The following is a 22,930-nucleotide window of genomic DNA, read 5'->3' as shown; positions in this document are numbered from 1 at the left end:
ATGACCGAAAGGGTATACTCCTGAAAGCATAGTTTTTCCGTGGAAGCATAAATTTTATCCTACCAAGGAAAAAATGTATATTTGATGCAGCATGTTCAGGATTGTTGTAAGGACTAAATAATATAGTCTTTACTAGTCGTTAATAAAGTTGGTTATGCCTGCCGCCACTACCACTGTACCTAATTATTTCATATACACATATTTATGTTTTCTTTCACCACTCTGACTTTAAATTCTTCCAATAATGAGAATTGAAAGTTTCATTTCCTTTGTATCTTCCATCTTCTCTTTCCCCTCTCCCCATTTTCACCACCACTGGAGTCTTATGCTAAGTCCATAATAGATGCTGATAAATGTTTGCTGAATAAGTAAAGGAATAACTTTAAATTTGTACAAAAAGAATATGTCTTCTCTGTGACATCATTCTACTTTTTAAAAATGTATATATAATCTTAAAAAGTAGACACAGTCATAACTATTCATTTTTCTTGGCATCATGAACCAAGACCATACCTCAAAATGCAATAAAAATGTTATAGTCATGCATGTTAATGAACATTTGGAGAGCCAAGCAGAGCTAAGTTAGTCATTAACAGAATGAATTTTTGAAAGGGTTTTTGAAATATTTTAATAAGTATAATTATTTTGTAACAGAAACAGTATGCGCTCAATAAAAAGGTAAAAGAAAACTAGACAAATGCTCATTTACTGGTAAGATATGTTGATAAGGTTTTGTGGTCTATTTTTTTGACTGCATGTGGCCCTTGGATTACTCAGATCATTAATTATGACTGTACTTTGTGCTTTATAAATAAAATCTGTATTTGAAATAACTATACTCTCCAGCACTAATTTTTCATTATATTTAACCATCTGAGTATGTGTGTTTAAATATATATCTTGAATTTTGAATTTTACCTGAATTAATTTTAGTTAATTTTTCCCTTTTTTTCTTCCTAATAATCTGTTTATTTTCAAATTAGTTTCTTTAAAACCTCAGGATACTGTCAGATATCTCTCTGCCTTACTAAAAGAACATGTGCTGTCATAAACATGCTTCATTTATTTCTACTTCATGTTCCCCAGGCCCTATCCCAACCCTGCATCAAAGATTATGATGCAGGAAGTGAACACAGAATCTTTCTATAGCTTGAAAAGTTTGAAGACTTTAAATCCTTTCTTTTTTGTATTCATCTTGACTTCTAACTGGCCCATTTCTTATTTTTCTATATAACTTTTCAATTTAGGAGACCAAGATTAGACGGAAGAATCTAATTGTATAATAGCTGGTTCCAAAAATAGCAGAAGGTCCACTTCTCAGTTTTTATATATCATGTTTTTACAAATATAATCCAGTATCATGTTAGACTGTTAAATAGCAGTAGACCAGCATTAATGCATTCAAATTATGTTTTCTCACTTAGCTAATAAATAATTAACTGAAGAATTCTAATCATATAAATTATAAGGGAAGCATCACTATTTCCTTCTATTTAAAATGTTTTAAGAGAATTCACTGCTGCATAATATCCTAAAAGAAATTGATCATACTTTTCCTGTAATAAATGTTGTTCTGACAGTAAAGCATTAGTAACCAATTGATAACCTAGCAACAATATTGTGATCTCTTTAGATAATTAATCTTAGCTATTTTCCTGTCAGAAGCAACAGTGCTTGATTTTATGTTGAGCCAGAAAGATTGCCAGTTTTGAAAATTAAAAAGCATTCCTTTTATATTATTCATTCCAGTAACAATTTATGATGGCGCATTTAGCTGCTGAACGCTTGTCAACAAACGTAATTATGTTTCGATATAAACAAGATTGGTGATTTTACTATGCAGCTCCATCTTTGTTGAGAATGTTTTGATTTAGGTTCAGATGATACAAGCTGTGTATTTATGTGTCATTTTTTTCTTCTTTGTTAATAGTTTTTTTCTGATAATTACTCGTAGGCAAACAAGCATGCATTTAGGATCCTTATGCACGGGAGATATCAAACGGAGAAGAAAAGCTGCACCTTTGCCTGGACCTACTACCGCAGGTAAAACAAAAGCAGGGTTAGAGTGGAGCACAAATGTAGAGTTCATAAATCATGAAGAATAAAATGTAAATACTTCTTAATCACTTGCAATGAAGAAGCACATTTGCAAGAAACTATTAAAACAAATCATTTGCATGTGGTATCAGGATGTATTGCATGCTCCGTGTGTAGATCTTCCAGGTTAACGTATATGTTACATCCCTGCCCAAATGCAAGATTTCGTGTAAGGTATTAAAAGGATACAAAAACTTCAAAGGCTATATCTTTGGCCTCTATAAATTTAGTCTTGTTGGGAAAATAAGGCATAAATAGATGAAATGACAAATAACCCCAGAAGAGATTAATAGTAATAAATTCAAAAAGTATAGCCGCAGCCCCAAAACATAAGACCCCATGTGGAAGGAGATGGAAACCTGACTGAGCGAATGTGGCAGTCTGGTTTCTAGTCCCAGCTCTGTAGCAGTCTTACATTCCTCATTCCTTCTTTAGACAACGTTAGTACTAGATTGAGAAAGCTCTCATTTCTACCTCAAAAATCATGACATTCTAATAATATGCCATTCTAATAATGAGTGTGGTATTGAGAAGGCTACAAGTACTGATCAGAGGGAAGTCACTGTAGATTGGAGAGGACAGAAATCCTTACTTCCTGAAAGGGCAGAGACTCGCCTTGTAGTGAAGGTTATGAATAAAATAGTATGTATTGAAAATCTCATGCAAGAGCAGTGGTAAGGGAGACACAGTGATAGGAGGAAGCCAAGTGGGCATTAAAATGTAGACACTCACGTATAAATAAACAGCAGTTAACCATAATGGATTTGTGATGCAGCAAGCTGTATGAGAAAATGTTTTTCAGTGTAGATACAAAGAATAATAGCCTTGACCTATTGTCTGGGATCTTTAACCATACACATTTAGAAATTTTCTCTTAGCTTCATTTGGGCAGCCTTTATAGGAAAAGTGATTTTAATTATAGACTATGAAAATAAGATTCCTATCAACAGGAGAGTTAACAGTAAAAAGAAAAATATATGTAAGTATATGCACGGTTTTATGGGGGTGGGGTTGCATGGTGAGTTTAAGAGGAAAAAAAGATGTGAAGCTTACGTTCTCTCTTTTTTTTTTTTTTTTTTTGAGACGGAGTTTCACTCTTGTCACCCAGGCTGGAATGCAGTGATGTGATCTTGGCTCACTGCAACCTCCGCCTCAAGGGTTCAAGCGATTGTCCTGCCTCAGCCTCCCAAGTGGCTGGGATTATGGGCACCCACCACCACGCCCAGCTAATTTTTGTATTTTTAGTAGAGACGGGGTTTCACCATGTCGGCCAGGCTGATCTTGAACTCCTGACCTCAGGTGATCCGCCCGCCTCAGCCTCCCAGAGTGCTGGGATTACAGGCACAAGCCACCCAACCCAGCCACATTCTCTATTAGGGAACCTATTCCATAGTTAAGCACTAGAAAATTGAAGAATAACTTAAAATTGGAGCACTTCTAATGCAGTTGTTCCGTATAAGGGACTAGATTATAAAATTATGCATTTAGATGCATACCTGATCATCTTCTGGCTGTTTTGAATTTTCAAGATTAGGAAACACCTATGTGTTGAGTGCATTTGTATTTGTATAGAATAATATTTGCCACTTGTTGGGTACCTACTGTGTACCAGAAACTTTATTATTTTATTTTTATAACAACTGTATGAGGGAGATGGCGTTATCATCACCTTACAGTTCATAAAATGAAGATGGAAAGAAGTGTTAGGTTAGCTACCTAAGATGACAGAATTATTGAACGCAAGGGAAGGCTTCAAGCCTAGGTGTGCATAACTCCTAAATCCATGCTCTTTCCATAACAATGTACTTACAGCCTCTTTGTAAGTATATATATATATAGTCTTTATATACACATTACATATATATAAAGATTGTCCTATTGCATATGCTGACTTAAATGCACTACTATATGTAGAAATGCGAATATTCATGAAATACTTCTAATATATCTCTTCATACAGGAACATGTAGCCACATTTTGGATGAAACACGTGTCATCAGTCTTGCAGTTCAGATCTTTCATAAGGCAGGTATAGGATTCTTTAACATCTGCATTTCAGTTGAATGGTCCCTGAATTTTCATATTTTTCATTGATTCAAGCATTAGCGGCAGAAACAGTACAAGAACAATCTTAGGAATGCTACTAAAGCACCTTAGTGGCAGCAATAAGGAAAAGAAAATACTGGGGTCACATCCTAACACTCCGAACATATGTGAAATGAGAAGGCAAATGCATAATGGTTGAGGAGCGGATAATATAATTATTTCCTCAAGGTGATTTTGACATTACAACTCAGTAACATCAGAAGAAATCATTTATATGGCATATGGGTACAAACATTGAACTTTAGCCTAAAACAGTTTTTTTTTATAAGCTTACACCAGCATATTCTAGATTTTATATTTCAAAATTGTGATTCTCTTAATATTCAGGATGTTGGTATTACTACATTTTTACTTAGAAGATAAAATTCATAGAAATTTAATGCACTTTTAATTACTCAAAAAGTAGTGGAGCAGGAGAATTGCATCACTCATTTTCGACGCATTTTAAAAATCTATGCATAACTGTTTTTCTCTAAGAGGAAGAGATTGAGGTTATCTTAAAGTCCTCAGTTTTAAATAGAATATCTTTTAATACTAATGAATCAAATCTAAGGTGAAGATTATTATCCAAATTCAAGTAAGAAATGTTTTTGCATAAATACACTTTGATAATGAGGGTATGAATCCTAGATCATCTTGTCTCTGAAAATTACAGTTTTCAAATTCTGAAAAAGAGTCAGTCACATAATAAAGAGTTAGTTATATTTGTAAACTTCTGAATTTTAGCTAAGGACAATATTCTTGCCCTTTTAAAGGCCCTTGCAGAACTCCTGAAAAACGCATTGAGTTGAGACATATTTTCACAGTTTCTTTTGCCTTTAGTCAGCATTAACGCTAAACAAGAAAAATGCGGATGATAACTCTATTTTATTTGAAATAGGGAGTAAGAGTTAAAAGACTGACAGCTTGAATATTGTTTGATAATCCCCTCTGATTTATATGTGAAATATTATACAATCAAACAGCAAGTTTAGAAGGGATTTACCAAAAAATTATCAGAAAACTATAATTAGGCACTTTAAATCCAAAACTGTGTTTGTATAACAATTTATGACTAACGATAAATTGTATTCATAATAAATAACACTTTTAATAAAAGATTTAAGGCCCCCTGTGAAATTAATAACCCAGAATTGATTACGTTTACCTGCTAGTGTATTGAAAATTTTTCTCACCCTCTTTTAGCAATAGCTTTGAAGCATAATTTCAGTCGCTTTAGAAAGCTCTGGACTAACCAGCATTGTTATCATTTGAACATTTATTAATTGTGACAGGAACACCAAATTTATTTCAGTGCTTTAGCTTATTTACTGCTCTTTCACCTTTGTATTTTGTATTGACAAAGTAAAATGAATATTGATAAGGTTAGATACCGATTTTTTAAATGTATAGCTTGTTCTCTGCCCCATTCAGTCACATACGGAAAGACAGTGGATGTCTCAGTAGCAAAGCATGTAGATTTACTATTCTAAAATTGAGAGCTATCGAAGCAAGAAGGTTTGCCAGCAGAATGCATTTTATAGTTTGAAAAATGTCATCTGTAAAGGTGAAGAAAAGCAGTGAACAAAATAAGGAAAATATTATTAACACTTTTTTAAAAGGTGTTAGCAATGTTGGTTGTGGTCCATGTTTTTGGTAGAAGGCATAGCTTATTGAGTATTTAATAGTAAAAAGATTTAAATTCCTTTATTGAGATATTGTGGCTACTATATTTTTTAAAAATTTTGTCCACTGTACAGTATATGAAAATTCAATGTTATCCACAATTAATATTGCCTATTACTATTTTGCATTCTATTGAAATAATATCGTAGTGAAATATTTATAATAAGGAGTCAGCCTTTTTTCTATACATTTTAAGTATAGAAACGAAATGCCTTTTGAAGTTTAATGTCTTGATATACATATCGTTCCAGGGTAGTTTTTTTTTCATGAACATGTGAGTTCTGGCAAGAGGTTTCATTACAGCTTTTTGTGACTTTTCAACTTTTTTCTCCACGTCCTACTGATATTTCAATAGGAAAATAATCTTCTTGAATATTTAAGGCAGTGAAGGCAGGTTGTAAATAATAATAATGAGTGAAGACTCTTTAAAGGCTCATTTGCAATTAAAAGTCATACCAAATATATTCAGAAACGTGTGGTGTAACCAAGCTCCTTTTCAAGGTACTAGATTTTAGTTGTCCAAATTTATCTTATCAACAATTATGCTTTTATTTCCCGCTATCCCTGGGTCCATATAGCCACTGTAGATTATTGTAGCTCTTTCAGGATTTTAAAACAGGCAGACTTTTCCAAGGGGATTGTTATTAATTTTGAAACCAGACTCTATCGGAATGAATAGTAAAGCCTAGGATATACGCAATCCTTCACCTCTTGACACACACCACCAGCCCACTCTTCGGTTATGTATTTTAGTAGAATCTTAATAAACAGTTTTCCATTATCATTCAGTACAGGGTGGACAGAGTAAGCACACATGTTAGGTAGAAAAGAATTGCTGTTTCCTGGTAGAAGACTAAATAATGAGGAAACACTTAAACTACCGAACACCTGAAAACACTAAATAAAATTTGAAGCTGTCTTTTTACAAAGACAGCTGAGACTACAGGAAAGAAAGGGAAATGTTCAAGACCAAAATGGCCCTGAGCAGCCCCCACACCCACTCACACTACTGGCAAGCTTGAAAACCTAAGGCAGGCTGGGCGCGGTGGCTCACGCCTGTAATCCCAGCACTTTGGGAGGCCGAGGCGGGCGGATCACAAGGTCAGGAGATCGAGACCATCCTGGCTAATGCGGTGAAACCCCGTCTCTACTAAAAATACAAAAAAAAATTTAGCCGGGTGTAGTGGCGGGCACCTGTAGTCCCAGCTACTCGGGAGGCTGAGGCAGGAGAATGGCATGAACCCGGGAGGCGGAGCTTGCAGTGAGCAGATATCGCGCCACTGCACTCCAGCCTGGGCGACAGAGCAAGACTCCATCTCAAAAATAAATAAATAAATAAATAAAAGAAAACCTAAGGCATGTTCGTTAGTTCCCCGTGGACAGAGAGTCAAGCCTGGGATCCCAGCGTAAGGCTCCTTATCAAGTCAGAACCTCTAAAAGCTCCATCATCAGAAATGCGCAGACTGGAAACAAAACTCACCAGGCACCGTGGAAGATAAAGAATCTTGTTTCTGCCTGGGATCCAAATAGAAAACTCTCTGAAGATTTGTGACCAAGAGGCTGCCCTTACAATGGGTTTCTAGTTTTAAATTACAATAAGCCAAAAATTAACATAAAAACTGGTTTCAGAAGCACATTCAAAGCCGCTCTAGAGGTATAGGCCTTCGACCCAGGCCTCAAAGAAGCACCACAAATAAAAACCTACCAATGACGATCTCATAACCCAAAACTAAAAAGTTAGTTATAAAAACAAATTCAAAAAGGAAAGGAAATAATTGTAGACAAAAGACAGATGTGGTAAAGAATCGAGTAGAAAATTGAGATTATTTTATTATGAAAATATCTTTAAAACTGTGCAAATCACTGAATGGGTTATATGACAGATTAGATATAGCTGAAAAGACACTGAATTTTAGGCGAGATCTGAAGAGTGATCTCTATGCTACGTAAAAGCAGCACAGAGATAAAATGATTGAAAATATAAAAGAGGCTGAAGGACTTAAGGACAATGAAGTTCAATCTATGTCTAATAGAACTTACAGAAGGAAGAGTAGAGAGAATAAGATGGTGCAATATTCAGGAAAATAAGAATTTTTAGAATGGAAGGAAAACATGAATTTTCATATTCAACAAGTGTGTCTATATCAAGAAATATTAAATATAAATAAAGTCACATTGTAATAAAACTTCAGAACACCAAAGACAAGGAGAATGACTTAAGAGCAGCCAAGGAGAAAAAATATAACCTACGTAAGAATGAAATTGTACTGGTAGCAAACTTAAAAATAGCAGTACAATTGCGAATGTAAGAGAATATTTCCAAAGTGCTAAGACAAAATAACCAAATCAACCTGAGTTACATATCCAGCTAAATTATTACCCAAGAGTGAGGATGAAATAAAGTCATTTCAGATAAAGAGTGACCACTACTAAATTTTATACCTCTTGTAGAAGAAAACAGAATCCATTAAAAAAGAATGAAATTCAGGAAGTAATGGTGAGCAAAGAAATTGTTGAGCATGTACTAAAAGCTAAATTAATATTGACTGTATAAAAGTAATAATGATGGTGACAGTGACCATGTAGATGATTAATTTGGATGTGTAAAAGTAAGATGGAACTAAAACTCTGGACAATAATATGTAAAATGTGAGGGAATAAGCAAGATATGCATGTTGACTTTTAAAGGTCACCACTTAAAAGTATAGAAATATTGTATATAGTCTTCAAGATAGTATAAGCAAGCAATAAATTCCAGAAAGGAGGAAATGAAAATTCACAGAAAAAGCAAAGTTAAGAGCATTAAATCATATAGTAAAAATAAATCTAGGTATATTAGTAATCATGGTAAATGTAAATGGAGAAACTACATTGGTTAAATTTAGGGATTATAATGGATAAAAGAAGAAAACTCATTATATGCTTTTTACCATAAATACAACTAAATATAAGGTTTAATTTAAATATTAGCCAAAGAAAGCTAGAGTAGCTGGATTTATAACAAACAAAATGAATCTTGAGGTATTTCAGGAGTTAGAATACTCTCTTTAGTCAGATTTGCTATGCTTATTTACATTTATACTTTTACCAGGAGTTAGAAATCTGTGAATAGAATAAAACCTTAATCAGTTGGGGAAATATGGCAAAAGAAATGATGTAATAGAAAATGTTTTTTGTTTTTGTTTTTCTTTTATTATACTTTAAGTTCTGGCATACATGTGCAGAATATGCAGGCTTGTTACATAGGTATACATATACCATGGTGGTGTGCTGCACCCACCAACCTGTCATCTACCTTAGGTATTTCTCCTAATGCTATCCCTTCCCTAGCCCTCCACCCCACAAGAGGCCCCAGTATGTGATGATCCCCTCCCTGTGTCCATGCGTTCTCATTGTTCAACTCCCACTTATGAGTGAGAACGTATGGTGCTTGGTTTTCTTTTCCTGTGTTAGTTTGCTGAGAATGATGGTTTCCAACTCCATTCAAGTCCCTGCAAAGGACATGAACTCATCCTTTTTTATGGCTGCATAGTATTCCATGGTGCACATGTGCCACATTTTCTTTATCCAGTCTATCATTGATGGGCATTTGGGTTGGTTCCAAGTCTTTGCTATTGTGAACAGTGCTGTAATAAACATACATGTGCATGTGTCTTTATAGTAGAATGATTTATATTTCTTTGGATATATACCCAGTAATGAGATTGCTGGGTCAAATGGTATTTCTGGTTCTAGATCCTTGAAGAATCGCCAAACTGTCTTGCACAATGGTTGAACTAATTTGCACTCCCACCAACAATGTAAAAGCATTCCTATTTCTCCACATCATCTCCAGCATCTCTTGTTTCTTGACTTTTTAATGATCAATATTCTAACTGGCATGGGATGGTGTCTCATTGTGATTTTGATTTGCATTTCTCTAATGACCAGTGATGATGAACTTTTTTTCATATTTGTTGGCCACGTAAATGTCTTCTTTTGAGAAGTGTCTGTTCATATCCTTCGTCCACTTTTTGATGGGGTTGTTTGACTTTTTCTTGTAAATTTGTTTAAGTTCTTTGTAGATTCTGGATATTAGCCCTTTGTTCAGATGGATAGATTGCAAAAATTTTCTCCCATAGGTTGCCTGTTCACTCTGATGATAGTTTCTTTTGCTGTGCAGAAGCTCTTTAGTTTAATTAGATCCCATTTGTCAATTTTGGCTTTTGTTGCCATTGCTTTTGGTGTTTTAGTCATGAAGTCTTTGCCCATGCCTATGTCCTGAATGGTATTTCCTAGGTTTTCTTCTAAGGTTTTTATGGTTTTAGGTGTTATGTTTAACTCTTAATCCATCTTGAGTTAATTTTTGTATAAGATGTAAGGAAGGGATCCAGTTTCAGTTTTCTGCATATGGCTAGCCAGTTTTCCCAACACCATTTATTAAATAGGGAATCCTTTCCCCATTGCTTGTTTTTCTCAGGTTTGTCAAAGATCAGATGGTTGTAGATGTGTAGCATTATTTCTGAGGCCTCTGTTCTGTTCCATTGGTCTATATATCTGTGTTAGTACCGGTACCATGCTGTTTTGGTTACAGGTTACATGTTTTGGCCTTGCAGTCTAGTTTGAAGTCAGGTAGTGTGATGCCTCCAGCTTTGTTCTTTTTGCTTAGGATTGTCTTGGATATGTGGGCTTTTTTTGGTTTCATATGAACTTTAAAGTAGTTTTTTCCAATTCTGTGAAAAAAGTCAATGTTAGCTTGATGGGGATAGCATTGAATCTATAAATTACTTTGGGCAGTGTGGCCATTTTCACAATATTGATTCTTCCTATCCATGACCATGGAATGTTTTTCCATTTGTTTCTGTCCTCTCTTATTTCCTTGAGCAGTGGTTTGCAGTTCTCCTTGAAGAGGTCCTTCACATCCCTTGTAAGTTGTATTCCTAAGTATTTTATTCTCTTTGTAGCAATTTTGAATGGGAGTTCACTCATGATCTGGCTCTCTGTTTGTTTGTTATTGGTGTATAGGAATGCTTGTGATTTTTGTACATGATTTTGTATCCTGAGACTTTGCTGAAGTTGCTTATCAGCTTAAGGAGATTTTGGGCTGAGACAATGGGGTTTTCTAAATATGCAATCATGTCATCTGCAAACAGAGACAATTTGACTTCCTCTCTTCCTATTTGAATACCCTTATTTCTTTCTCTTGACTGATTTCCCTGGCCAGAACTTCCACTACTATGTTGAATAGGAGTGGTGGGAGAGGGCATCCTTGTCTTGTGCCGGTTTTCAAAGGGAATGCTTCCAGCTTTTGCCCATTCAGTATGATATTGGCTGTGGGTTTGTCATAAATAGCTCTGATTATTTTAAGATATATTTCATCAATACCTAGTTTATTGAGAGTTTTTAGCATGTAGGGGTGTTGAATTTTATCAAAGGCTTTTCTGTGTCTGTTGAAATAATCACGTGGTTTTTGTCATTGGTTCTGTTTATGTGATGCATTACGTTTATTGATTTGAGAATGTTGAACCAGTCTTGCATCCCAGGGATGAAGCCGACTTGATCATGTTAGATAAACTTTTTGATGTGCTGCTGGATTTGGTTTGCCAGTATTTTATTGAGGATTTTCACATTGATGTTCATCAGGGATGTTAGCCTGAAATTTTTTGTTGTTGTTGTGTCTCTGCCAAGTTTTGGTATCAGGATGATCCTGGCCTCATAAAATGAGTCTGGGAGGAGTCCCTCTTTTTCTATTGTTTGGAATAGTTTCAGAAGGAATGGTAGCAGCTCCTCTTTGTACCTCTGGTAGAATTTGACTGTGAATCCATCTGGTCCTGGGCTTATTTTGGTTGGTAGGCTATTAATTGCTGCCTCAATGTCAGAACTTGTTATTGGTCTATTCAGGGATTCGACTTCTTCCTGCTTTAGTCTTGGGAGGGTGTATGTGTCCAGGAATTTATCCATTTCTTCTAGATTTTCTAGTTGATTTGCGTAGAGGTGTTTATACTATTCTCTGATGGTATTTTGTATATCTGTGGGATCAGTGGTGATATCCCCTTTATCATTTTATTGTGTCTATTTGATTCTTTTTTCTTCTTAGTCTGACTAGCGGTCTATTTTGTTAATCTTTTCAAACAACCAGCTCCCGGATTCACTGATTTTTTTTGAAGGGTTTTTTGTATCTCTCTCTCCTTCAGTTCTGCTGTAATCTTAATTATTTCTTGTCTTCTGCTATCTTTTGAATTTGTTTGCCCTTGCTTCTCTAGTTCTTTCAATTGTGATGTTAGGGTGTCGATTTTAGATCTTTCCCACTTTCTCCTTTGGGCATTTAGTGCTATAAATTTCCCTGTAAACACTGCTCTAGCAGTGTCCCAGAGATTCTGGCACGTTGTGTCTTTGTTCTCATTGGTTTCCAATAACTTATTTATTTCTGCTTTAATTTCATTATTTTCCCAGTAGTCATTCAGGAGCAGGTTGTTCAGTTTCCGTGGAGTTGAGTGGTTTTGAGTGAGTTTCTTAATCCTGAGTTCTAATTTGATTGCACTGTGGTCTGAGAGACTGTTTGTTATGATTTCCGTTCTTTTGCATTTGCTGAGGAGTGTTGTACTTCCAATTATGTGGTCAATTTTAGAATAAGTGAGATTTGGTGCTGAGAAGAATGTATATTCTATTGATTTGCAGTGGAGAGTTCTGTAGATGTCTATTAGGTCTGCTTGGACCAGAGCTGAGTTCAAATCCTGTATATCTTTGTTAATTTTCTGTCTCATTGCTCTGTCTAATATTGGCAGCGGAGTGTTAAAGTCTCCCACTATTATTGTGTGGAAGTCTAAGTCTCTTTGTAGGTCTCTAAGAACTTGCTTTATGAATCTGGCAGCGAGAAGACAGGTGTTGGCCTGTCTTACTAGGCTGAGGAAGTTCTCCTGGATAATATCCTGAAGAGTATTTTCCAACTTGGTTCCATTCTCCCCATCACTTTCAGATACACCTATCAAACGTAGGTTTGGTCTTTTCACATAGGCCCATATTTCTTGGAGGCTTTGTTTATTCCTTTTCATTCTTTTTTCTCTAATCTTGTTTTCATGCTTTATTTCATTTAGATGATCTTCAATCTCTGATATATTTTCTTCTGCTTGATCAATTTAGCTATTGATACTTGTGCATGCTTCAGGAAGTTCTCATGCTGTTCTTTTTCACTTTCATCAGGTTATTTATGTTCTTCCTTAAACTGGTTATTCTAGTTACCTTTTTTCAAGGTGGTTAGCTTTCTTGCACTGCATTAGAACATGCTCCTTTAGCTTGGAGGAGTTTATTACCCACCTTCTGAAGCCTACTTCTGTCAATTCCTCAAACTCATTCTCTGTCTAGTTTTGTTCCCTTGCTGGCAAGGAGTTGTGATCCTTTGGAGGAGAAGAGGCATTCTGGTTTTTGGAATTTTCTGCCTTTTTATGCTGTTTTTTCTTCATCTTCATGGATTTATCTACCATTGGTCTTTGATGTTGGTGACCTTCAGATGGGATTTCTGTGCGGATGTCATTTTTGTTGATGTTGATGCTATTCCTTTCTGTTTGTTAGTTTTTCTTCTAACAGTCAGGCCCCTCTGCTGCAGGTCTCCTGGAGTTCACTGGAGGTCCACTCCAGACGCTGTTTGCCTGGGTGTCACTAGCAGAGGCTGCAGAACAGCAAAGATTGCTGCCTGTTCCTTCCTCTGGAAGCTTCATCCCAGAGGGGCACCCGCCAGATGCCAGCTGAAGCTCTCCTGTATGAGGTGTCTGTCGACCCCTGCTGGGAGTTTTCTCCCAGTCAGGAAGCACGAGGGTCAGGGACCCACTTGAGGAGGCATTCTTTCTGTTAGCAGAGCTCGAGCACTGTGCTGGGAGATCTGCTACTCTCTTCATAGCCAGCAGGCAGGAATGTTTAAGTCTGCTGAAGCTGTGCCCACAGCCACCCCTTCCCGCAGGGGCTCTGTCCCAGGGAGATGGGGGTTTTATCTATAAGCCCCTTACTGGGGCTGCTGCATTTCTTTGAGAGATGCCCTGCCCAGAGGGGAGGAATCTAGAGAGGCAGTCTGGCTACAGCAGCTTTACTGAGCTGTGGTGAGTTCCACCCAGTTCGAACTCCCAGCAGCTTTGTTTACACTGTGAGGGGAAAACTGCCTACTCAAGCCTCAGTGATGGCGGACACCCCTTCCCCCACCAAACTCAAAGCATCCCAGGTCAACTTCAGACTACTGTGCTGGCAGCGAGAATTTCAAGCCTGTGGATCTTAGCTTCTTGGGCTTCATGGGGGTGGGATGTGCTGAGCTGGACCACTTGGCTCCCTGGCTTCAGCCCCCTTTCCAGCGGAGTTAATGGTTGTGTCTCGCTGTCGTTCCAGGTGCCACTGGGGTATGAAAAAAACTCCTGCAGCTAGCTTGGTGTCTGCTCAAACGGTCGCCCAGTTTTGTGCTTGAAACCCAGGGCCCTGGTGGTGTAGGCACCCGGAGGGGGATCTCATGGTCTGCGGGTTGTGAAGATCGTGGAAACAGCCTAGTATCTGGGCTGGAGCGCACTGTTCCTCAAGGCACAGTCCCTCCAGGCTTCCCTTGGCTAGAGGAGGGAGTTCCCTCACCACTTGCACTTCCTGGGTGAGGCACCGCCCTACCCTGCTTCTGCTCGCCCTCTGTGGGCTGCACCCACTGTCTATCCAGTCCCAGTGAGATGAACCGGGTACCTCAGTTGGAAATGCAGAAATCACCCACCTTCTGCACTGATCTCGCTGGGAGCTGCAGACTGGAGCTATTCCTGTTCGGCCATCTTGCCAGCAACTCCCCTTGCATCAGAAAATATTGATGATTTAATATTGCAAGTTCAGTGTTCAGTCGGCTGAAAGGGTAACATTTGGGATCAAATGTCCTAAGTTCAAGTTCTAACTGGGGTACTCTTTAGCTAATTGACTTCGGGCAGCTGAATTATCTCTCCAAACATCAGTTACATCTACAAAATGGGGCCAATAATACTCCCCTTTCAGGTTAAGATCAAAAGAAATTATGGATACGGAAGCATTTATAATTTATAAGGGCTGCAGACATCATTGTATTCACGTTATCCAAATGTGTCTGATATATTTGTGATATATTGTCCATATACAAATTGCGATATATTGTTCACATACAAATTGAGAGAACCTAATATTGCAATTCATATATTACTCAATGAATTTTTTTAGTGGTTTGTACAACATCTCTGCTAAAAATTCTTATAGGGAATCAGGTAAAGAAATGTGTGTAGGCTTTTGGAGTAAGCTTAACCAAAGTTTGAATCCTAGCTTACTCACTGTGTGGTCAAGGTTACTTCAACTCTCTGAGGACCATTAAAGTTTCATTTTTGAATGAAGGGTAGAAATAATAAATGTCAGATACCTAACAAATATACCACATGCCTTGTGTAGGCATGCTTTCTAGTAGGAAGACCAAAAGTGGTTCTGATTATATTGTAGCAGAACATTCCTGTCTGACTTCAGGGCCAAAACAGTTTTCTATTTGTAAGATTTTTTTTTTTTTTTGAAAATGCATACTGTTTGATACATAAGCATTCCATAAGAAATATATTTCGGTTTAACTAAAAACATGTTAATAAGAACACTTCCTCCTCTCAACATGTCAATAACAGATCATGTCTTTTATTCTTTACAAAGTTTTTATTACTTAAGGAAAAAAAACTAGTTTTACATTAAATTTCTGTTACTTAAATAAGTCAGTGCGTCATATATTTATGCACTTACCTATTTAAACTGATTTTAATTAAAAAAAGTATCATGAAGTATGTCTGCAATATTGCAGATAAAATTATAGACTAGTCTGAATTAGTGAAGCATTTCTATATTAATAAATGAAATAATTAAAACAGACGAAGAGTAGTGACACCTACCACTTTCTCTCATCTTAAACTGTGCTTAATGCTGTTCCTTGAGTTAATAATAATAATAATCAAAAATCCATGTCCCTAAATTAGTTACTGAGAACAGAGGGCAGTATCATAACTTATCATTGTTACAATGTTGCTAATAATAATGAGAATAGCCCAGGCCCTCAGCTGGCTAGTCAAGTGATGGCAAAAAGAGTATGGGAAGAAAGAGTGATCACAAACTAATAAATGCCTTGTGAATACAGGGTAGGGACAGAGGCGGAGTGCACTAGCTGTTCTATGGGAAGCAGCATGTGTCACCTCCCCTTCCATTGGCTGTTTATCCAACATCAATACAACACTTTAGGAGCCAAATTACTAAACAAGCTGCCAATTAGGCTTGCAGTCAGCTGGATAGATTAGTGGCTAAGAGAGGCCGATACAAGATTTTCATCTCTTGAGCCAATTATGCAAGTGAATTACCCTCCACGGTACTCTTTGGAAGATTTGAGGGGAAAGGACCGACTCAGCTGTAATGGATATAAGAGATCCAGCAGACAGGAGGCTGGGAGCGGAAGCAGGCAGAAAGGTTAGCACGCAATGTATTGCTAAAGCTGCCCGAGCAGGAGAGCCTTCTAGGAAAGGTCTTAAAGGATTTTAACACTGCCAGGAGCCAAGGAAAGGGAAATTATGGTTGTAGTGTATACTGCACTGAGGCTGAGTTGTTCCACTCCCAAGTCTTAATCTCATAAAAGAAGGGTGAGAAGCCAACAGTAGATTTCACTCTAGAATCATTTTCCATGAATAATGAAGTATCTGTTACTTTTGTTTTTTAGGTTGTGTTTCTATGAGGAAAGATTTAGCATTTGAAGAATAAAATGTTTATTTTTCTTCTGAGTACAAGATAATGCTTTCTTTTATGTTATATTGTTTTATTTTTATAAAGAAGAGAAATGAAACCATCATTTAAAAAAATGAGAATGAGTTCTTTTCCATCTATATAAAAACAAAAGCATGAGAGTATGGTGGTCACCCCTGGGCTACCCTGCTTGAAATACCAACATTTTTCAATTATAATAGTGAATCAATTATCATTTGCTGTTCACTTTAGGACTGAAAATTCACCATAATTTAGCAATTTTTTAGAAATATTTTAAATTGGCCTTATTGTTTTCTTAAATATTAAACAAATTTTAATTCCGAACTTTTGCAAGCTATCCTATCAAAAATATGAGTAAACAGATGTATAGCCCAGAGCAGCATTAGACCTCTAGTCTGACTTTAGCTTAGGGTAGAAGTAAATTAATTCATGGCAATCACTGAAAAATCAGGGATATGAGACAACATGCTAAGGCACTGTTTAACCTGGCATACCTGATTAGCAGCTGTCCAGAAAAAACTACATACCTTGGAGGTTACCACCATAATCATGACTTCAAAATTAAAAATTAAATGCTTTTTTGTTATATTAAACATTTTTGACAAAAGATTTTTATGTTGTGAGTGCGTGCGTGTGTATGTGTGACTAAGAGGTCCATTTTTCACTGTCACACACAACACATACTCACACATATATTTATAATCTCTGTATATGCATTTTGCCCTTCTCAAGTGGTCAATAATGTTAGTCAAGAATTTTTCTTTGACATTAGATGTTGCCACTCAAAAGGCAAGTAGTTGAAGGTTCTTTCTGTTAGGTGTTAAGATACTTGTTTCCATGAGCTGTCAATCCATTTGAGAAATCCAAAGCCAATTAGTCATTGACTAGTTCTTACTCCCTGTAAGGAATTTAGCAAATGGCAATGATGTGGTCTCTTCTTGGTCTTGAAATGCACTGAAGATTGAGAATACCAAAATGTTTAATAAACGGCTTTGAAAATCAGTTGATGATTACTCCATGGTAAATAAGAGGGGTGTAGGTATTAAAACTCATGTGTAGCACTTTGTCGCTTTCCTTGTTCTACAAGTAAGAATCACAGAGCGTGACTCACTTGCTGTTCCCCACAATGTGAGATACAAATTACCAGATAAGATACACTGTTGGTTCAATGCTGACATTTCTTTTACTATTATCTTATTTTTTACTGTGAAATACATAGTTCAAAGAATACACTTAAAAATGTATATGTACAGTTTGGGTGCGGTAGCTCATGCCTGTAATCCCAGAACTTTGGGAGGCTAAGGCGGGTGGATCACTTGAGGTGAGGAGTTCAAGAACAGCCTGGCCAACATGGTGAAATCCCATCTCTACTAAAAAATACTAAAATTAGTTGGGTGAAGGCACACACCTGTAATCCCAGGTACTCGGGAGGCTGAGGCATAAGAATCACTTGAACCCGGGAGGTGGAGGTTGCAGTAAGCCAAGATTTCACCACTGCACTCTGGCCTGGGCAACAGAGTGAGACTCTGCCAAAAAAAAAAAAAAGTATATGAACAGTTTAAAGAACAATAATAAACTGGCCATTTGGGTAACCACAACTCAGGATAAGAAAGAGAACACTACTGTACTCTGGAGTCTCATCGTTAATATTTTTGTTATTCTTATTGATGTTTGAGATCCAAGAATCCTTTTCTGCTGGTACCACCATTCTGAACATAGTCTCAGAGAAACAGTAGGACAGAGAGTTCCAACTTTTTTTTTGTAGTTGGGGAGAAAGTGCTGTAATCATCCTGAGTCAGGGAAGAAGAAAACTGATGATGGGAAAGGGGTAGGGGTAGGGTGAGGTGTAGGTTGGTGCTAAAGAGACTCATGAAACTTTGAGAGAAGTGAGTGGTTATGTCAACAGCTGCCCATTTCAACCTCTGTCTAGGAACACATGGTCCACATTTCAGAACAGAAATGTGCTAGAGCCAGGACTCAGCTGCTGTACCACAGGCATTCTACAGATATTTGGAAAGTGTAGTATAGGAGGCCTATGGAGGGAATGGTGTCAAACTCTGTATCCCTGTAGATTTGAGCCCTGGTGTAAGAGATTGGGCTGGGCCGAAGATGTTCTCACTAAGACAAAGGTTCTTTTAAGATAGACTTTCATCTCTCTTTTTTTTTTTTCTTACAGACTCGAATATTAGTTTGTTTGTTAATCACTTTCTTCTAAAAGGGGAATAACCATGAGAAATGCTCTGATAATTAAGACTTCTGATTGCTTGTATCTGGTTAGCTCCAGATTTGCTATATTCCCTTTTCATACACCATAATCTAATACCTGCTGCTAGAGAAGGAACAGAAATGAACCAATCAAGGAAAGAGCCAACCTGTACCACACCTGGGACAGACCAACCAAGGCCAAGGACAAGCCCAAGCTTGCAGTTGAAGGAAAGAGCTCAAGTTCTTGTATTTTTTGACTTTTATGGTGTTTGTTAATTTCTCCATCCTTGGACTTCAGATATCTAGTACTTCTGAGTTTTTTCCCTAGAACCAAATATACAGTAACTACAAAAAAAAAATTAAATTAGAAGTCTATTTTTGAAAATGTCGTCAAAGAGAAAATGCTTAAAATAGATGCATTTCTCAATTACCTGCTAAGAAAATACAGTAAACAACATCTATATCTAAATTTCATGTGAAGCACTAGCCAATGTCCTTTTTCAAATAATAAATGAAGGGAGGGAGGGACAGAGGGAGGGAAGGGAAGGAAGAAATATATCTATCCCTGGAGGCCTATGGAGGGAATTGTGGTCTATGTCCCTGCAAATTTATATAATATATTGTTTAAATTTTATAATATATATATATCTCTTTAATATTATTTTCCTCTATTTTCTTTCTACTAATTTATAGAGTCATTTAAACATGGCCATGGAAGGAAAAGGAGGAAAGGAACTAAAGGATGCATATGTTACAGACTGAATAAGAAATAGCAAAGAGGAGGATTATAAGAATGTAAATTCCTAGGAATTCAAGATGCCACCAGTTGTGCTTTTTGTTTGGTTTGGTTTTAGTTTTGGTTCTGTTGAATGTCAAGGTCATGGGCAAATGTAAGATGTTACAATATAGGTTGGTGATTTTCTGAATAATCCATAAGGCTATCATGGTAATGAAAATAAATCCATTCGTAGAGGATTTTATGGTTTACTGAGAAGTTTCTTTACATACGTGATCTCATCTGTCCTACAAATTTCTGTGAGATAGGCAATGTAGGTTTTATTATGGCTGTTTCACAGATGAGAAAACAAAAGCCCAGAGAGGCTGAATAGCTCACCCTGCTGTGAAGTGCTAGATTTGAAATTCTAAACAAGATCTTTCTTCCATTGTTCTCTCAACTACAAAAAGTATCCAAAGATGAATACGCAACCCCCTCTAGTACCTGGTTGAAAAACAAAACAAAACAAAACTTAGGTCTTCATAGCCTAATATCTTCACCTGTGTTCATACTAATTAATGTGTGCTGTTGTTTTATCATTTCAGGATTTGTAGGTGAAAATGCCCAGCCAATCCTAGAAAATAATATTGGAAACCGAATGCTTCAGAATATGGGCTGGACGCCTGGGTCAGGCCTTGGACGAGATGGCAAGGGGATCTCTGAGCCAATTCAAGCCATGCAGAGGCCAAAGGGATTAGGACTTGGATTTCCTCTACCGAAAAGTACTTCCGCAACTACTACCCCCAATGCAGGAAAATCCGCCTAAGAAAAGCAAAGAAGAAATGTTTTACAGACTTTATTCCCTATGTCCCGTTGTTCTAAAATGATAACATGACTTCTGTTTTTGAAGCAAAAATCTACATTGCCTCAAACACATCACTCTAGCTTCCTAACTGCATACAGTCCTGCCATAGTGAGAGAAATGGGATTTCATCACAATTCATGGTGCTAAAATGAAAACCTCTGCCCTTTGATTTTTTTCAGTAATTTCCAGCTATTTCTAGGTATAAAGAGCAGCTCGTTTCTCTTATTTATTTTAATCTCATGTGTCAATACTTTCTGATGCTTTGCTTAATTCTTGTATGTGTGCAGTGCTGCAATGCCCAGACAAATGTGAGCACACCCACCAGTTTCTAAAATGGGATAGACAGGAAAAGATTGTGTATTATATCATCCCTATCTATTGTAACCCAAAAGACCTACCATCGCATCAGCGAAGTCCGAACACATCTTTGTTTGAAAGGCTTGTCAATTTCATATCCCTTGAATTTGGCTTCTTTGTGAGGATTTTCTGACAGAGTGATACCCATTAATTTTCTATCCTTAGACAATGTAGTGTGAAGTTCACAGTTGACAAACAACAATTAATGTTTCCCTTGGATGTTTTGACAAAAATAAACCTCATCATTGTTATCACCAGAGTGCCCTCTACCTTACTTTAATGCAGATTTTATAAATTTTACCTCATTTAGAACATAAAATAATTATTGAAAGAAAAATGTATTTTTTAAATTCACCATGACTGAACTGTAAATTCTATTAATCCAGATATACTTCTACCTCTGTTTTCCCAAAGATTGATATTATTTTTAAGATCAACTCAAGTGTAGTAAACGGATTTAAAATTTTAATCATTGGAGTAATTTATTACAATATTGAATCAATTTATATGAAGAGTTAAATGGCTCTCCCAGAACTCAGATTTCTGGCAATGGCCCAACCCATTTAGAAGGTGAACAAAAGAAGTAAATGGTACTGATTTGCCCTTTCTAGGACCCAAGATGTTACTTTAAAACCTAGCAAAAGAGGTCGTTTGTATTACGTGCCTAGTATTGAGCTGTTCCTGAGTCGTTTGCTTCATAGTATCAGAGATTCTAAATTGCTTTTAATTTAGAAGATCTTTATTTATTATCCTCATTATTAACAACTTATGATGATGATTATTATCAGTCTATTTATAATGGCCTTTACTGGTTGAGTAAAGACTGAGATAACACATGTGAATCACCTTTCAATGGGTTTTTAAAATCTTGTCACTTTCCAAAAGAGTTTGTTTCTTTTTTATTTTTTATTTTTTTTGACAGAGTCTGCCTCTGTCACCCAGACTGGAGTGCAGTGGCGCACTCCCGGCTCACTGCAGCCTCCCTCTCCTGGGTTCAAGCGATTGTTCTGCCTCAGCCTCCCAAGTAGCTGGGATTACAGGCATCCACCACCACACCCGGATAATTTTTGTATTTTTAGTATAGACGGAGTTTCACCATGTTAGCTAGGCTGGTCTCGAACTCCTGACCTCAAGTGATCCGCCCACCTTGGCCTCCCAAAGAGCTGGGATTATAGGCATGAACCACAGCACCTAGCCCCCAGAAGAGGTTTTAAAAGGTGTTAAGGGAGGTTTATGCATGTAACAGACCTTTCTCAGGTGGTCCCCTAAAAAAAATCCTGCCAGCTAGGGAGGGGAAGGCCAACCTGCTATTTGAAAGCCTTTATGGTTTGCCAAATATACATTTCTTGAGAATTATCTTCTTTCCCAGGGATATTGTTACCTAGAGGACGGGTTGGTTAGGGGACTATGGACGACCAGAAGAGATGTTCTTTTGAAGCATTCTTGTTGGATAAAGTAACCCCATGGTATCATTACTTTCTACAAGTTTTTTACTTAGAAATTTGCCATTTTTTTAACTGATATTTTCTAAATGCTCATTCTGTCTATGTAGCCGGGGGAAGATTATCTACAAGTTTTAAAACTTCTTTGTGATAGTGTATTGTGCTCTAGGGTCTATTCAAAATTTGGTGTTTGAGCTTTTTCTTAATTTGATTGCCTGGAGATCTGCTAAAATCCTAGAATCTCAAAAAGCCAAGTTTGAAGCCACTGAGAGCAAACAATGAGGTCATTGTGAGCGTGGTTCCACACTCCTGAGGACTTGGCTGTTCTTTTTCACCTTATTATGTTCTGATGGAGGTAAAAACACTCATAGTGAAGAAGAGCAGTATATATACCAGACTAGTGTATAGGAACTTCTTCATTAAATATTGCAGTCCTTATGAGTGCTCTTTATTGCTGTTCTGGACAGGTACAAATCTTCTGAAGCAACTTCTGTAGGATGTTGACTTAGCTTCTCTAACACCTAAAAAAAATTCTTCTTTGTATTTTCAGCTAATAGAAGACAGTTCTTCATCTTGACCCCTAGAGCCCTCTATGTGATTCACAGAGGACTTAAAATACTTCTTGTTCTGTTGAAGTGTTTAATTTTACAGAATCAGCACTCAAAGCAAAGAAGTGATAACATCCCAAGCTTCCCCCATACTTCTACTGACATTCCCTCAGTCTTTAAGAAAACTCAGTGC

The 22,930-nt window shown here is 37.0% G+C and overlaps 1 protein-coding gene across 8 annotated transcripts in view; it reads left to right on the top strand.

Annotated features, from left to right (window-relative positions):
* Positions 1-21,379, top strand: part of GPATCH2 (G-patch domain containing 2) — a 189,005-nt gene extending 167,626 nt beyond the window's left edge. For 6 of the 8 annotated variants that reach the window (XM_058430651.1, XM_058430649.1, XM_058430646.1 and 3 more), the window contains 3 exons: positions 1,955-2,043; positions 4,058-4,126; positions 20,131-21,379. In XM_058430651.1, coding sequence (XP_058286634.1) covers positions 1,955-2,043; positions 4,058-4,126; positions 20,131-20,351 — 379 coding nt within the window. In that variant the 3' untranslated portion in view covers positions 20,352-21,379. The remainder of the gene's footprint in view (positions 1-1,954; positions 2,044-4,057; positions 4,127-20,130) is intronic. The other 2 variants (XM_032136507.2, XM_058430647.1) reach the window with 1 other exon arrangement.
* Positions 21,380-22,930: the final 1,551 nt, after the last annotated feature.

The sequence above is a fragment of the Hylobates moloch genome, unplaced genomic scaffold, assembly GCF_009828535.3.
Source record: "Hylobates moloch isolate HMO894 unplaced genomic scaffold, HMol_V3 SCAFFOLD_18, whole genome shotgun sequence".
Lineage (NCBI taxonomy): Eukaryota > Metazoa > Chordata > Mammalia > Primates > Hylobatidae > Hylobates > Hylobates moloch.
Note: the sequence above shows the minus strand (reverse complement) of the source record. Positions and strands in the feature narration are given on the sequence as shown.